This window comes from Hemiscyllium ocellatum, chromosome 20 (genome assembly GCF_020745735.1).
Source record: "Hemiscyllium ocellatum isolate sHemOce1 chromosome 20, sHemOce1.pat.X.cur, whole genome shotgun sequence".
Taxonomy (NCBI): Eukaryota; Metazoa; Chordata; class Chondrichthyes; order Orectolobiformes; family Hemiscylliidae; genus Hemiscyllium; species Hemiscyllium ocellatum.
Window position 1 is genome coordinate 41460539 of NC_083420.1, and position 18340 is coordinate 41478878.

General features: G+C 43.0%; 1 protein-coding gene across 1 annotated transcript in view; it reads left to right on the plus strand.

Moving 5' to 3' along the window:
- micall2a (mical-like 2a) overlaps positions 1–18340 on the plus strand; it is a 95586-nt gene that overhangs the window by 26006 nt on the left and 51240 nt on the right. The window contains exons 2-3 of the mRNA XM_060840792.1: positions 612–660; positions 16034–16175. Of these exons, the coding sequence (XP_060696775.1) occupies positions 612–660; positions 16034–16175 (191 nt within the window). The remainder of the gene's footprint in view (positions 1–611; positions 661–16033; positions 16176–18340) is intronic.

Here is an 18340-nt window from a genome sequence, read left to right on the forward strand (position 1 = left end):
AACACATTTGCAGCTGTGATCTCCAGCATCTGCAGACCTCATTTTTTATTCTTCTCTCTCAGGCCTATTTAGAATACTTTTATTAACATTGCCTTCTATTTACACATGTGCCTACAGAATTCCTGCTAATTCGAGCCTATTGGAGGTATTGCATCAGGTTGTCTTTCATGCTTTCCACAGCTTGGACATTAACAATTCCTTTTTATGTATTTAAACCGGTTCTACTTGCCCATTTTTGCTGGCACCTAAGTGTGTGAACACACAGAATAGTTAAACATGGGATATGATCGACTACTTGTATTAAAACTCTTCATGCCACAAACTCCCTGAAATCGACACTTGGGGCTGAATTTCCTTGAAATGTGGCTATTTTTTTTATTACCGTTATTAACTTGTTACTCCAGGTTTTGTTCAATTAATTAAGTTTTAAATTCCTCAACTGCCATTTTGGGATTTTGAGTTTGTGTCTCCAGGTTTGTAGTCCAATAACATAACTGCTTTTGTACTTGTAGCAATTTAAATTTGACTACTGTAAAGTGACTTGGCGATATTTTAACTTGTGTCGGTGGCTATATGTAAACATAACTGTTCTGTTTCTGTTTAAATTGCAGAGATTTTGATTCTCTTAAGAAAGAAAATGTCTATGAGAATAATAAATTGGTAAGTAGAACTCTGTCAGACATAAAAACCCTTCTTGTTAAATTCCCTTTCATGGTTAGTTTTATGTTGGATGCTGGGTGGGTAAATTTATGGCAATGAAACATTTACAGAATGGCTTTACACATTTCCAATGCAATGCTAATCCAACCCTTTGCTGGTTCTGCTGAATGTAGAAAATCTGTGATAGTATTAGCAGAAGAGCAGTGAGTTCTCCTGATACCCCTGGCCACCATTCTGCCCTCAAACACCAAAGATAGATATACTGGGCATTTAGATCACTGCTGCTTGCGGGATCCTGGACATAGCAAATTATCCTCACTTATAATCCCATGATCTCATGGGAGAGCCTTGAAAATTTGTAACTTTTCTGCTGCCGACATTTGCAGAGCTGCGTTAACGCACTCACTGTCTACTGATTCCTTGGTTTGGTTACAGACAGAAGCTGCTGTTTGTTGTCTGTGATCCTTGCCTTTGAGAGAACTTGCCTTTAGAATTAGAATTAGGTTTTATTTTCACTTGTACTCAAGTACAGGAAGACATGAGTACAGCGAAAAGTGTAATCAGTCGCTATTTCTGGCACCATCTTGGGTACAAAGGTGTCTAGATACAAAACTCTTTGGCATAAAACAGAAAAATAGAGAGATAAAGTTAAAAGTTAGACATTACAGCCCTGTGAAAGCAGAGAAAGAGTGAAAACAAAAGCAGGCAGAACAGATGGGTGTATTCTAAAGTGTGTGTACAATGTTTGCAAGTTTGCAAACTGTACAGAAAGAAGCCAGCTGTAACACCAGCTTCATAATGTACAAAATGTGTCTCACTTTCTTAAATAAACTAACCCAAACTAATCAACAATGAGTGATTAATTATTTGAATATTATTAACTTCATACTGCTAGGCAGTTTTTCAGAGAGGTAACAATCTTGTGGGACACTATGTTACTGCCCTCATCACAGAGTCATAGAGTCCAACAGCATGGAAACAGTCAAGATTAGAGTGGTGCTGGAAAAGCACAGCAGGTCAGGCAGCATCCGAGGAGCAGGAAAATCAACGTTTCAGGCAAAAGCCTTTAATCAGGAATCTGATGCATTAGTCCTGATGAAGCATCATTCCTGATGAAGGGCTTTTGCTCGAAACGTCAATTTTCCTGCTCCTCGGATGCTGCCTGACCTGCTGTGGTTTTCCAACACTACTCTAATCTTGGCTCTATTCTCCAACATCTGCAGTATCCACTTCCACCCAGCATGGAAACGGGCCCTTCGGTCCAACTCATCCATGCTGATCAGATTTCCTAAACTGAACTAGTCCTACTTGCCTGCGGTTGGCCGATATCCATCTTTCCCATCCACGTACCTATCCTAATGTCTTTTAAATGTTGTAATTGTACCCATTATGTTTTGAATGACTCAAATGTAGATGTTATTAATTCATTAATTAATTCATTAAGGTGGAACATGTAAGTTAGATTTTAGGAGATAGTATTTTCAATCAATAGGCATGGTGATGGATCCTTGAGGATATGTAGGGGGAATAGATAGGATTTTTAACAAAGATTTAGTTTGTAAAATATTGCATTTTTAAAAGCAGTAATTTTCTTTTGTGAAGAACTTGGAGCTGTTTGTGATTAAATAAGCCATGAATGAGGTTTATAAATTGAGGCCTGGATTTCACAAGACAGGGACATGGATTTCTTGATTCACCTCTCTCATTCCCAAATTCCCCTCTTAGGAAGTCGGTTGTGAACTAACCAGCGAGTCACTGCCAATGTCTGAATCAGCAGAGAGTGGGGCTCCTGCCCTTCAGTCCCACAGTACAGAGAGCAATACATCCTGGATTCGAGTGAGCCTGGGATTTTTAGGTTGGGCAAGTTCAGGCACCCTGGATTAGGGAAGGGACAGATTTTGGAGACCAGTTGGGGAGACATCAAAGTGGGAATCATCTTATGGGTACCCCATTACATATAAGGTACTTGCCAAAGGATGCACTCCACCTTCCTGTCTTTATCTCAAATGCAGATTAGATTAGATTCCCTACCACGTGGAAACAGGCCCTTTGGCCCAACAAGTCCACAACAACTGTCTGAAAAGTAACCCACTTAGGCTCATTTCCCTGCATGTCCCCTGACTAATGCTGACTATCTAACCCTATGGACAACTTAGTATGGCCAATTCACCTAACCTGCACATCTTTTGGAATATGGGAGGAAACCGGAGCACCCAGCAGTGCTAACTTAAAGCATTTGGAAAACCTCTGATAGATGGATCTCATTGACTTCATCTCCATTGAAAATTGCTTAAAAGGTGCCACTGTGCGATGGCTGAGAACCGAACCCGTACCAACTGCTTGGAAGCCAGCCATGCTCACCATTATACCACCATCAAACTGCCACCTTACAAGATCTTTCACTTTCACCCACCTAGTATTAGCTGTAAGGAGAAACTGGGTTATTTTCACGAGAGCTTTGGAGGCTGAGGGGCAAACTGACTGAGGTATATAAAATAATGAAAGACATTGATAGGGTGAATGGTTGAAGTCTTTTTCCCAAGGTGCATTGGTTTAAGGTGAGAGGAGAAAAATTTAAAGGAGATGTGTGAGGCAAGTTTTTTACTCAGAAGGTGGTAGTGTCTGGAATGCGCTCAGAGAAAGTGAGGACTGCAGATGTTAGAGATTAGAGTCGGGAGTGTGGTGCAGGAAAAGCACAGCGAGTCAGGCAGCATCTGAGAAGAGGAGAATCGATGTTTCAGGCAAAAGCCTGTCATTAGGAATCACTGGAATGCGCTGCCGGGGAGGTGGTAGAAGCAGATAGGTTCGCAGACACATGAAGAAATGGAGATGGATATGGACCATGTGTGGGAAGGTAGAGTAATTTAGAATGGCATCATTGTTGGCACAGACATGGTGGGCTGAAGAGCCCATTCCTGTGTTGTAGGTTCTATGTACTAGCCTTTATTATGAGAGAAAAAAGATAAACATAAGGAATGTTATGTTTTGGTCTCACCAGTGCCTTGTATAACTATGTCTTGAATATTTTGTACAGTCGTCTCTTTATTTATGGAATGATGTCAATGCATTGATGCTAGTAGTGATGGTTCAGAAGATGTTTATTAGGTTGATGCCAGACTTGACCACATTGTCTTGTCAGAAAAGATTGTACAGGCTTTTCACTAGAGTTCAGAAGACTGAGGGGTGTTTAGATTTAAGCTTATGTGATTCACAATGGCCTTGACATGGTGAATGTGGAAAGGATTTTTATTTTTGTGTATGAACTAGGAAAGGCAGTTTAAACATTTGATGTTGCCTTTTAAGACAGAGAAGAGGAGTGTGTGACTTGTAACAGTCTGTCCCAGAAAACACTGGAGGTGGGGTTATTGAATACTTTGAAAGTAGAGTTGGATGGGCTCTTGTTAGGCAGAGGAAGTGATGGTTATCATGAAAAGAAGGGAATGTGGAATTTGGAGCTGAAACAGATCTACCATGGTCTTATTGATTGGTGAAGCCAGCTTGAGGGCCAAATGGCTTACTTGGAGGCATAGAATCATACAATTCTATAGCATGGAAAGTGACCCTTCAGCCCATCATACCCACATCAATCGTCTAATACCTATTGGCTTTTTTCCAGCCTTGTATGTTATGGCACTTCAAATGATCATCTAAATACTTATTAAATATTGTGATAGTCCCACCTCTGCTATCCTTCAGGCCCTGTGTTCCCAACATCCACCACTCTTTGGTGAAAGGATTCTTTCTTAAATCTCCTCCAAAGTTCCTGTCCTTTGCCTTAAAACTATGCATCCTAAATATTGATCCCACTCCTACAGGCGAATGTATCTTCCTACCTATTCTGTCTCTGACCCTTATAATTTTGACCACTACAGTCAGGTTCCCCAGGATCATCCCGATGAATCTTCTCTGCTCCGTCCCTGGTGTAATCATGTTCTTCCTGTAGTGTGCTGACCAGAACTGCACACAATTCTCCAGTTGTGGTCTAACGAATTTTATATACAGCTCCAGCATTAGCCTCATGGCTTTTGTATTCAATGCATTGACTAATAAAGGCAAATATCCCATATACCTTCTTCACCACCTCATTCACCGTCAATGATTTGTGGACATTCACACCAAGGTCTCTGTGATCCTCTGTACTTCCTATGGTCCTCCTGTTCATTGTGCACTCCCTTGCCATGCTAGTCCTCCCAAAACGTATCACTTTACACTTTTCAGGGGTAAATTCTATTTTCTTATTATTCAACCCATCTGATTAGCATGCCTGCTTTTGCTCTGAATCTGCATGTCTGTATGTTCACTCCACCCGTGTGGCAGATATATTTTGGAAAGGTTCGGGTGATGCTCTTTGTGTGCTGGGAGTTAATGCTGTATTCAAGCAGAATCCATATCTTTGTGAAAATGCATGACAACCTGTTTGACAGATACTTTTCCTGATTGCTTTATTGCACAACTGTGGGTTGAACTTTGTTTTCAATCCCTTTTACAGTTTTATTGATGTGACTGCTCAGCAAGTAAATGAAAAGCAGCTGTCTGATAGCTTTCCTGATCCTATTTGGGCTACAGTCACTTCAGCACAGGAAGGATATCACTGCCCTTGGCTCCAGCTTTGAAGATGATTTTAAGCACCAGGAATTTGAGCTAAAATAAAAAAAAATGAATTCCTGTTTTGAAAAAAATACATAGTGCTCTATTTTGGTTTAATTCAGCTCTGTAAAGTGAATTGGGGTATAAACAGCCCATTGGTTTGCTCCCGTACGGGGTTTGCTTGGTAGGAGTTGCTGGTCACAAGTGGAGTGTGCAAAAACACACCTGGGGAGTCTGAGGCCCAATTACCTCATGGGACGAGTCAAGGGTGGTCTTGGAAACAAATAGGTCCAAGGAGATTTTAAAATCAAACATCTTTCAGCAGAGAAGTAGGGATTTCAGCTCAGTTTTGAAAGAGCTAGCCCTGCTCTTTCCCAACAACGCTGCCTTTTTGTGAAGATGTATGGTTGGAAATGTTACAGTGTCATAAAGAGTCATAAAGAGTCATACAGCATGGAAACAAACCCTTCGGTCCAACCTGGTTTGCCAAACTAAACTAGTCCCACTTGCCTGTGCTTGGCCTACATCCATCTAAACTTTTACTATTCATGTACCTATCCAAATGTCGTTTAAATATTGTAACTATTTCTGCATCTACCACTTCCTCCGGCAGTTCATTCCAACTTATAAACCACGTTCTGTGTGAAAACGTTACCCCTCAGGTCCCTTTTAAATCTTTCTCCTTTCACCTTAAAATTATGCCCTCTAGTTTTGAACTCTTCTACTGCAGGGAAAAGATCTGCAGGCAATGTCCTGGTAAATCTTTTCTGTATCCTTTTCAATTTAATAATAGCCTTGTTATAGTAGGGCAACCAGATCTGCACACAGTATTCCAAAAGTGGTCTCACCAATGTCCTGTGACATGACGTCTGAACTTCAATACTCTAAGTCTGAGAAATGAAGCTAAATGTGCTAAATGCCGTCTGCCTCACAGTGCCAGAGACATGGGTTCAATTCCTGCCTCGGGCAACTGTCTGTGTGAAGTCTGCACATTCTCCCCGTGTTTGCGTGGGTTTCTTCCGGGTGCTCCGGTTTCCTTCCACAGTCCAAAAATGTGCAGGTTGGGTGAATTGGCCATGCTGAATTGCCCGTAGTGTTAGGTGAAGGGGTAAGTGTAAGGGAATGGGTCTGGGTGGGTTGCTCTTTAGAGGGTCGGTATGGGCATGTTGGGCCGAAGGGCCTGTTTCCACACTGTAAGTAATCTAATCTACTTGTGATGCAAATTTTGCAGAATTATATACCTGAATCCCTGGATCTCTCTGTTTGACAAAACTATCCAGAGCCTTACCATTAATTGTCTAAGTCCTGCCCTTGCTTCTTTTACCAAAGTGCATTATCTCACATTTATCTAAATTAAAACTCCGTCTGTCGCTCCTCAGCTTATTGGCCCAATTGATGAACATCCCTCTGGAGTCTTAGATAACCTTCTTCACTGTCTACTATACCACCAATTTTGGTATTGTCAGCAAATTTACTAACTATGCTTCCGACAATCTCATCCAAATTATTTATGTAAATGACAAACAAAAGTGGATCCATCCCTGATCCCTGAGGAACACCGCTGGTCACAGGCCTCCAGTCTGAAAAACAACTGTCCCGGACTGTCCTCTGTTTCCTACTATCAAAGCAATTTTGTATCCAGTTGGCAAGCTCTGCCTGATTCCCATGTGATCTAGCTTTACTAACCAGTCTGCCGTGCGAAACCTTGTTTAAGGTCTTGCTAAAGTCGTATAGAAAATAAGCACATGGTGGGGGGTATGAGGTACATAAGGTCCGGGTGAAGAGTTGAAGGGGGTGAGGGCGAGAGGCATTACCAAGGTTTAAAATAACCAGGATGAAGACCCAGAAAACTGATGCAGGCCTTCAAAATAGTCCACCTTGGCACTCGCCCATCCCCCATGGTCCATACAGGATTTGCTTCTAGAGTCAGCAGGCTTGACTGTATCGTGCCCGCACCTCCCTGGAATAAACATTAGGTCCAATCAGGTCTTTTAGATCAAAGCGAATCTGCTAAGGTGTGAAATTTCCTGATTAAATCTACCTGCCTTGGTAACAAAACAAAACCTAGTGTGCAAATTCCATCCTCTCAAATGTCTCTTTCTGTGTTCTTAGTCACACACATCGGCTCGGGACAGCGCCAGTTCATTACACTTTGTGCTCTGGGCATTGTTGCAAAAGTGACCTAATTCTGTGGCTCTGTGGTTAACCCTCTCACCTCATAGTCAGAAAGTAGTGAGTTCAAGTTACCCTCTGGAGAATTGAGCACAATTCTAAGTTAGCTCTTGCAGACTGGGGAATGCTGCAGCACTGGATGTGCTGTCTTAAGGCCAAGACCTCTCAGGTAGATGTCAAAGATCCCGAAGCACTATGTTGAAGATGAGCAAAGGAGTTCTCCCTGGTGCCCTGCCTCACGCTGATCCTTCAATCAACACACAAAACAGAAGCTTTGCTCGTTTATTGCAAGGCAGCAACTGTAGACCCTCAGTAACTGTGTTTAGAGAACAAAGTAACTCTCAAATGTACCTTTCATATTCTGCATTGTGTATAATGAAACTTAGCTTCAGGTCTCAGCTCCTTGAATTGGTTTTGCCAGTTAATTAGATAATGTCTATCTACCAGCCTTGGTTGCATATTCCTTAAATGTTGTGGCTTTCTTTTAGCGAAGAAAGTTTTAGATTTTAACATCTTTTATGTGAGGAAGTGTTTCCTAATACACTATCCCTTAATAATTTTGAGAGATGTTTTTCGCAGGCAGTCAGCATTTCAGTGCATGCCTGTTGGTCCTAACTTTTTGAAATTCTTTTTTCTCACTTGATCTTCTGACCAGGGTTAGTGGATGCAGTCCAGCCGTTACGATGCTGGGCTTTAGGAACATAGGAACAGGAGTAGGCTGTTAAGCCTGTTGAGTCTGACCCCATTCAACATGATCATTGGTGATGCTAATTCAGTGAATGCCACCCATTTTAACAGAGAAAATGTACAGTGTGTTATAGTGCCTTTCATAAGGCTTTGTAACCAGATATTTTTCTTTGCTCATGTAATTTGAGCATTGCAGTTATTGCCTAACCCTAACAGCTTTTGAAATTAGCAGCGAGTTGCTGCTTTGAACCGTTGTAGTCCGTGCAGTGTGTGCACCCACCATGCTGGTAGGAAGGGAGTCCCAGGATTTTAACCTGGCATCAGTGAAGGAACAGCAATAGAGTTTCAAGTCAGGAGGTTGTGTGACCTGGAGGGAAACTCGCAGAGGGTGGGTGTGCATAGATCTGCTGCCTTGTCCTTCGAGGTGGTGCAGATTAAAGGTTTGGAAACTGATGCCAAAGGAGTTTCCAAGTGACCAGAGTTCATTTTGTAGATGGTACACATTGCTGCCACTCTATGTTGGTGGTGGAGGGGGTGAATGTTTAAGGTATTTATGAAGGTTTTTTGAAGTAGAGTCACAACAGTAATGTAGCAAACTCTACAAGAACACAGCAAGATCCCACAAACTGCAACGTGAAGTGTCATCAGTGCCTCAAACAAAATGCCAGTGGGCACTTCTGCGGAATATTTATTCTCCACTGTTTATGGGTGTTTCAGCTTTGCACAGCACTGTGGGGTTTCACAATCTCTCCTGTTGTGAATCAAACACCCTACAATCCTACAATCCTAATAAAAGGGGCAGTTCCCTCTATTCTAATTGTGAACTAGTAAAGTGAATGGTTAATTACATGAAGAATTATATAAGGAAGTTGACTTAAGGAAAGAAATTGCGTGTTTTATGACACGATTCCTAGGCATGTTCATCATTTGCATTCCACCTTATGACTGATTACAATCAGCATTGTTTGCTGACACTGAACACCTGAAACAGAAAGTGCTGCATTTTGCATTAATGAACATCACATATCAAACACTTTCGATAATTCAAGTCTCATCAAGAAAACTCCAGATACCTGGTTCATTCTCCACTTTTTTAATTCCTTCATTTTTACCAGATTAGTGAACAATGATCTTGAGCTGATAGATTGAAGTAGCTGAATTCAGTCACGTACAGAGCCTGCAAATGGAAATTGCAGAGTTTTCTTGAAACTGAAAGTAAACTTCGTAACCGACTTTGAACAGCAAGTTTTAACTTCTGATCTTGTCAGATGCCAGTACAAGGTCACTGCTGTTGCACAACATGAGGGAAATTGTACAAGTTGAGCACTTGACCTCAAAAGCCAATGTCTTTTCTCATTCACTTCTCTGCATGCCCAAAACAACCCAGGGAACAAGATTTGGAGGAAGAAGGTGTGGTCAACTTTGTCAAAGGCTGCAGGAGGGTTTTTAATGATAACACACCATGGTCACAGTTATGGAGAATACTGATAATGAATTGTGGTTATCTAGAATTACATATAAAGGCAAAACTAACGTCATCTACAAAATTCCATGCAAGGACTGCCACAAGCACTACGTAGGACAAACAGGAAGAAAGTTAGCCACCAGGATACACAAACACCAGCTAGCCACAAAAAGACATGACCCTCTCTCCCTCATAGCCCTACACACGGATGAAAAAACCCACCAATTCGACTGTGACAATACATCTATCCTGGGACAGACTAAGCAAAGACATGCCAGAGAATTCCTAGAGGCCTGGCACTCCAACCACAACGCCATAAACAAACACATAGATCGAGATACCATCTACCAACCCCTCAGAAAACGAACAGGAAATGACATCACCACAAACCCCAGGAACCCCATCCAGGACAAACATATAAATAGAAACCAGGAGACAACAGCTTTGCTTCACTTGGATGTCACCACTGATGATGTGACCTAGCCAGGTAATGAAACATCTGGATGTCAAACCTGTAGCTCAGTGAGCAAACCTACACCCTAAATTACATATATCATACTGCATAGAAAAAGGCCATTTGGCCAACTATTTCACACAGAGGAGCAATGCTACAGATGAATCCCTCCCACCCTCCTTAACTTTATCAGAACAATTCTCTGTTCCTAGGCCCTTGTCCTTATCCACCTCTGCTATTTGAATGGTTAAGGTTAATTGAGAACATTGGGAAAGGAACAGAATAAACTGCAAGAGGGGCACTTAATTCAGGCATTTCCAGAATTTTGATGTTTAATTTTCCAATACAGGGGAAGATTGGGGGAGATTTTAGGTTAGAAATGAGTCCAATCACAAACCCTTTGGATAGGGAAATGGTGGCAAGTGATAGCATCATTATACTAATGATCCAGAAGCCCAGACGAATGCTTTGGGACATGGATTCCCCCAATTTTCTAATTATGCTGAATTAATATTTAGAATTATTGGCTCATCTCAGTGATGGTGACTGTAACAACTGTCAGTGATTGTTGAAGAAACCACCTAACGCACTTAACAACTTTTAGAGAAGAAGATCTGCCAACCCTAGCTATTCTGGGTCACATGTGACTCCAAATTCACAATCTTAACTGCTTTCTAAAATGGCCGAGCAAGCCACTCAGTTTCAAGGGATTCTTTAGGGATGACAATAAATGTTGGCCTTGCCCGTGACTCCATGTTCCTTCTTGAATTGTTGGATATGGAGATGGGATGTGGAAACCCTGATAGTTACAGCTTGCAAACAGCCAAGGGTGAAATAAGCACCGGTTTGGAAATTTGACACTTGGGGAATGCTATCCCTTTGGAAAAATTTTGCTTAACTTTCCCCTGGCCTTTTGACTTCCGTGGCTTTTGGCTGGAGTACTGTTTTATCGAATCTGGTGCCTGGAGGATAAATGTTACTCCAATTCCAGCATAGTTCTGAAAGACCTTGATCAAGTCTCCACAATGGAGAGTGAAGTCTCAGGGCAAGCCATCCATCCTTGCCTCTCAGTTCATAAGATAGTTCATTTCAGGTAAGTCAGAAGTAATCTAACTTGTCTTCAATCTGGCATTAATATGTTACAATCTGGGCATGGATCACTGTTATAATTTCATCGCATCGCTAGGGCATTCTGAGTAAGTGAGTGATTTAACTGAGACTGCACAGATTCGGCTTAAAGTTCACGTATATTTGAGAAGATGATCACCTGGATGTGTGGGTGGAACCTAGACCCCAAAGTAACGGGATCCTCAGGAATCAAAGGTGGTCTTTTTTCCATGTGACACTTCCTGTGTAAAGTCATGAGGAGTTTGTCTTGTGAACATCAAGGGCTTGTCTCCAAGCACTATAAGTTGAGAATATGATGACCTTTCATCTGCGTTTCACTGGTCTGAATTACAATCACTGTCTTCATAATTCCTGACAGTGAGCAGCTTATTCTCCTTGCTCCAGGCTGGGCCAATCATATTCTTATCATTTAGCTTTGCCCCTCTCTTGTCCAGTTTCTGAGTACAGATCCTCAATGAGCTGGCCGAACAGGTACCACAATCTCTGGGTCAATGAATCATTGTCAGGACTACTTCTTAAACACTGACTCCCGCCTAGCCCAATCCTAGGCTGGTATGCTGCATTCAATTTTTTGAAGGACTGCAATGTAAAGTTTTTTTTTAGAAATGTAAACAAGCCTGTGTCGTACTCAATGTAACTTCTGCAACCATCCATCAATCCCTTTTCTTCCTGGAAACCACATGTGCGGGTCTTCTCAAATGCACTGTGTTGTCTTCATTCCCTTCTCCAGAAAAACGCACCACCTCATTCACTTCAAAAACAAAGAAGAGAAGCTTGCGTGTTACAGAGGACAAAAGCAAGGAAGTTATGGGGAACCTTTACAAAAACTGGTTTGGATTCAGCTGCAGTATTGTGCCTTTGTGTTGGGTACTGCACTTTAGGAAAAGAGTGTGGAGGTATTGGAGAGAGTGGAGGAAAGGCTTCCAAGAGTGAGAGACTTGGGTGGATGGTGAAGCTGGGGCTGGTCTGCTTTGAGAACGGAAAGGAGACTGAGGAGAGATGCTGAAAGTTATGATGGATCTGGACAGAGAGAACAATTGTTTGATGGAAGATCACAAATCAGAGGATATTATTTGAAGGTGTTTTGGCAAAAGTACTATAAGTGACATGAACAAAATATTTGAGACACAGTGACAGTTTAGATTTGGAAATGCATTGCCTCAGATTGTGGTGGGGGCAGAGTCAGCATTATATATATCAAAAGGGATTTTAATAACTATCCGAAAAGAAAATTTGTGAATTGCAGGGAAAAGGCAAGTTGGGCTATTTGAAGAACTCTTGCAGAGAGTTGGCATGGACAAATGGATTAAATAGCCTCCTCCTACTGTTACCATTTTATAGTCTGATACATATTCAGCTCATAATACAGTTTTTAATGTCACAAAAATGAATATAGGTCCTTCTAGATTACAAAATTATAGCTTTTTAGCATTTGAAAACAAATTTTCTGAAGAAAAATGAGAACTTTTCATTTATTAGATTGGAATACATGCTGGGAATATATGAAATTTGGTAAGTGATGAGTTTTATAGTTCCATAAATATTTGTTAAGTCTAAGCAACGTGATTGGCAAATGAAGAATTCTAACATCATTATAAAAGCGCCCTGGATAATCACAATATTAATTATACTGCATATTAAAGTAAGTACAATTTTGTTATTAATTTTTTACTATACTAGAGGTGACAATTACTCTGAGTTCGTCAGTGTGGAGTCAGGAGACATTTCAATGTGTATACTGTCTGTCAGTGTGAAGGGAACACTTCTGGCAGAGTTCTGAATTGAGCTTTGTAAATCAATTACTTTCTTTGTTTTCCTACTTCTAAATAACTCGCTTGGATTTAAAGATGAAATTTTACTCTGTAATTGTTAGTGGCCTCTTTGCCTTAGTCGTTAGTTAAAATATAATAGGGAACATAAATTGGTATGCTTAAACATCACTTGATTTTGGCCAATGAACCTTCGACTGTGATGGCTCAGGGACTCAGGTGAAGAATATGCTGCCTGCCAGGAATGCTACGAAGCAGGAAGTCAGGTCCCTGATCCGAGGTCAGTTTGTTAATTGGCCATCAACTGGGATGGAGGGTGCACTCTGGGATACTGGGGGGAGGGTGTGCGAACTCTCAGAGCTCTTCACCACTGTGGCAAGGGAGGGGCATTTCACTGGGGAGAGGTTGTTTCACTGCGGATACTGGGGATTGGTAATTCCATTTGGTGGGTGGGTAATTCATGAGGTGTGCTGGGGACGGGTGTAGTTCACTGGGGGTTGCTGGGAAGGTGGTAGTCTGCAAAGGGATGCTGGGAAGGAGGTGGTTCAAGGGTTGGGGAGGGCAGTTGCTGGGTGAAGTATTTTATTCCAGGGTGTTCTGACGGAGGAATGCTGGAGTGTCAATCAAGGTCTTGCAGTATCTAGTATTCCCAGGCTGTTATTTCCATTACGGTCCTCAGCAAGAGCCGAGTGGCCATTTATATCCATTCACCCACATGGTGGCCCGCTCACCCAGTGGTGTAGCCATGTCTGTCATTGATAGAGAACCTCTGCATTTCAAACTCCCACAGCAGAGTTCTCTCACCTCTACTCCTCAAATGAGTTTTGCAGAGAGAGCTGGGAGGTGGTAGTGGAAGAAAGCTGACCCATTTCTGATTGGAGAACTGGTGTGATGCATTCTCCTCTCGTTCCTCCCCAGCTGTTGACTGATTTGTTGTGCATTTTCAATATTTATTTCCTGTAACTGACTGCAGCAGCTATGTTAGTGATTGGAGATCAATAGCAATAATGTGTCTGAAACTACCTTTACCACTGGACGCCTTCAGCTTCATGTCTTCTTGAACATCTTGTTAATCTCTCTAAGTGGAAGCTGCTGCCTTTTTTGTGTAATGGAAGAGCATTTCATTTTAATTTACGGTGTTTCCTTCCTTTTACAACAGGACTTTAAATTATATCAAAACACTTTTCAGCTCATAGTGTATTTTTGAAACTTAGTTCCTGTTGTGATGTAAAGTTGAAAGGTGTGGTGCTGGAAAAGCATAGCAGGTCAGGTAGCATCTGAGGAACAGAAGAATTGATGTTTTGGGCATAAGCTCTTCATCAGGAATGAGGAGGGGGAAGGGGGCTATTTATCTTCCAGTCCCCTTCCTCCTCCACATTCCCGATGAAGGGCTCATGCCTGAAACGTCGACTTTCCCGTTCCTTGGATGCTGCCTGACCTGCTGTGCTTTTTCAGCGCCACACCTTTCAACTTTTGACTCTCCAGCATCGCAGGCCTCACTTTCTCTGAGCTGTTGTAATGTAGAAGATCTGACAATCAGTTTGAACACAGAAAACTCCCAACAATCTGAATGCGATAGTAAAGAGATTACCTTTTTATTTGCATTGGTTGAGGGATAAATATTAGCCTGGATAACAGGATCACTGCCTTTTGTGAGAGGTACTTGGCTTCATAAAACAAAAATACCATCTAACCTCAAAATCAGTACCTCTGACAGTGCAGCACCTTCCTTGTGGAATGTCAAGTCTTGATTTCTGCTGCTTGAAGGTAGGATTTGCCCAGAGGCTTTGGGATCTCACCAGAAGGTGGCCCGAAGCTGCCCTTGCTGGGAGCTAGATTCGGGAAGTTATTTTCCTGGAGACTGTCTCCTAATTGCCACCTTCGCATTCACTATTTGGTTAAGGATGGTGAATGGCACACGATTCTTGTAGTCCACCCAGAGGACTGGCAGCTGAAGACTCTGGGCAGCTCCACCAGAGTGAAGAGTGCTCCCGAGGAAGGTAGGAAACCTTGAGGACAGGATTACAATTCAAGTTTAGGGATGAGACTTTCAGTGGAGGCGAACCCCCCCCACCCCACCCTGGCTCCTGCTATCCTCCATCCCCGGTGTCAGCATTGCCTGCAATAGGGTTAGTGTTAGCTACTGGAATGAAGCCTCTTACTAGTGATGGCTCCCTCAGATTTGAGTAAGGCCTGCTCTGCCAGTGAATAGAAGTGCCTGTAACTGGGAGCCCTCGTTTGTGGTTCATGGTCCATCTCCATCATGGGGCAGAAGGTCCACACCCTGCCTGTCTCTGAGAGCCTTCCCGGGCAGGGCAATGCACCCAGAAAGTACATGAGGTACGTAGGGAGGGCAGGATTGGGGTATTGAGCTAGATGTCTGGCCATAATCAGAATAAATGGCCAGACATCTAGCTCAGTAAAGGGGTTGAATGGCCTTCTGCTCACATTTTCAACATTCCTGTGTTTCTTAGCACCGCTCCCTCAGCTCCCCTACCTCCATGAGGCTGGGAAAATTCAATCCTGCTGTTTCTGACCCTGACAGAATGCACTGTGTCACAGCTGACAGCTGATTTTTTTTTGAAAGAGCACAGGTGGCACGATGGCACAGTGGTTAGCACTGCTGCCTTATAGCGCCAGAGACCCAGGTTCAATTCCCGCCTCAGGCAACTGTTTGTGCATTCTTCCTGTGTCTGCGTGGGTTTCCTGTGGGTGCTCCGATTTTCTCCCACAGTCCAAAAATGTGCAGGTTAGTGAATTGGCCATGCTGAATTGCCCGTAGTGTTAGGTGAAGGGGTAAACGTAGGGGAATGGGTCTGGGTGGGTTGCTCTTCGGAGGGTCGGTGTGGATTTGTTGGGCCGAAGGGCCTGTTTCCACGCTGTAGGTAATCTAAATCAGCATTTCCTTCTCATTTCATAAGAATCTCTTTCTCCCATTTCAACCTGCATGAGTGTACTCTGGATTTAAGGTGTTTGCTGGGCAGCTTTATTTATTTCTTCTTTCGGTGACTGCTTTGCTGCTAAGGTTTCAAAAGGAAACAGTTCTGAAGGAACTGATTCGGAGGCAGACTTGGTGAAAACTGTCTCCTGAACTCTCGCTCTCGGTTTCAGGCATTCCAGGTGGCAGAGGAGCAACTGGGAATCCCAGCGTTGCTGGATGCAGAGGACATGGTGGCACTGAGAGTCCCAGACAGACTGAGTATCCTGACCTATGTCTCGCAGTATTACAACTATTTCACAGGCCGATCACCAAGTGAGTAACCTCCTGTGTAATAACATATCCGACGTGATGGATTGAAGCTGCTTAAACTGTACGGGGGCTGTGGGGCAAGAGGGTGGGTGTGAGAGTCCCTCCAGTCCAAGCCAGTTAGTAAGTTTGCAGATAACACCAAAATTGGAGCTGCAGTGGACATTGAAGAAGGTTACCTGAGATTATAGCGGGATCTTGATCAGGTGGGCCAATGGGCTGAGAAGTGGCGGATGGAGTTTAATTTAGATAAATGTGAGGTGCTGCATTTTGAGAAAACAAATCTTAGCAGGATGTATACACTTAATGGTAATTTCCTAGGGAGTGTTACAGAACAAAGAGACCTTGGAGTGCAGGTCCATAATTCCTTGAAAGTGGAGTCGCAGGTAGATAGGACAGTGAAGATGGCATTTGGTATGCTTTCGTTTATTGGTCAGAGTATTGAGTACAGGAATTGGGAGGTCATGTTGTGGCTGTACAGGACTTTGGTTAGGCCACAGTTGGTTTATTACGTGCAGTTCTAATCTCCTTCTATTCGAAAGATGTTGTGAAATTTGAAAGGGTTCAGGAAAGATTTACAAGGATGTTGCTAGAGTTGGAGAGGTTGAATAGGCTAGGGCTGTTTTACCTGGAGCATCGGAGGCTGAGGGGTGACCTTATGGGTGAGGTGGGGGGGGTTTAAATCATGAGGGGCATGGATAGGATAAATAGACAAAGTCTTATCCCTGGGGTCAGGGAGTCCAGAACTAGAGGGCATAGGTTTAGGCTGAGGGGGGCAAGATATGAAAGAGACCTAAGGGCCAACTTTTTCACGCAGAGGGTGGTACGTGTATGGAATGAGCTGCCAGAGGAAGTGATGGAGGCTAGTACAATTACAATATTTAAGAGGCATCTGGATGGGTATATGAATAGGAGTGGCTTGGAGGGATATGGGCCGGGTGCTGGCAGGTGGGACTAGATTGTGTTGGGATCTGGTTGGCATGACGGGTTGGACCTAAGGGTCTGTTTCCATGCTGTACATCTCTACGGCTCTAAGTTAGCCAGCTTGAGGTCATCTCCCATTTTGTTCACAGGAAGCCAACTGCTTTGATGCGAATTAGGGGTGTTCCTTTTTAACTCTGTCTTCGGCCAAGCAAGAAACAATTGACAAAATGGTTTCAATCCTCAGTTTCCTATTTCTTGTGTTCACCGGCATTCATTAACTCCCTGTTACAGCAACAGCTTGATTTTAAAATCCTTAATTCGTTTTTTTTCAAATTTGTCTATGGTTTTGTCCCTCCTTCTCTGCTCCATCCCTGATAACTCTCCAAGAACTTGACCTCTGGGCCAATGGGCTGAGGAGTGGCAGATGGAGTTTAATTTAGATAAATGCGAGGTGCTGCATTTTGGAAAAGCAAATCAGAACAGGACTTATTCATTTAATGGTCAGGTCCTGGGCAGTGTTGCTAAACAGAGATCTTGGAGTGCAGGTTCATAGTTCCTTGAAAGTAGAGTCACAGGTAGATAAGATAGTGAAGAAGGCGTTTGATATGCTCTCCTTTATTGGTCAGAGCATTGAGTGTAGGTGTTGGGAGGTCATGCTGGGGCTGTACAGGATGTTGGTTAGTAATACTTTTGGAGTAGTGCGTGCAGTTCTGGTCTCCTTAGTATTGGAGAGATATTGTGGGTCTGGAGGGGTTACAGAGGAGATTTTCAGGGATGTTGCTGGAGTTGGAGGGTTGAGCTGTAGGGGAGGGGTTGAATAGGCTGAGGCTGTTTTCCCTGGAGTCTTGTAGGCTGAGGGGTGACCTTATAGAGGTTTATAAAATCATGAGGGGCATGAGTAGGGCAAATGAACAGGGCTGGTTCCCTGGGGTGGGGAAGTCTAGAACGAGAAGGCATAGGTTTAGGGTGAGAGAGGAAATATATGAAAGATACCTCGGGGGCAACGCTTTCACGTAGAGGGTAGTACGTGTGTGGAGTGGGCTGTCGGAGGAGATGATGGAGGCTGGTACAATTACAGTATTTAAAAGCTTCTGGATGAATTTCCCATGAGAACCACACCAATCGTTGTGAGCATATGAGGCATCTCAATGGCATTTTGACCTATTCCTGAGTGAAACATCCATCGAGAAGCTAGTGAAATTCTCTAAATAAATACCTTGCCAGAATGAGGACAATGCTCCTGTGGA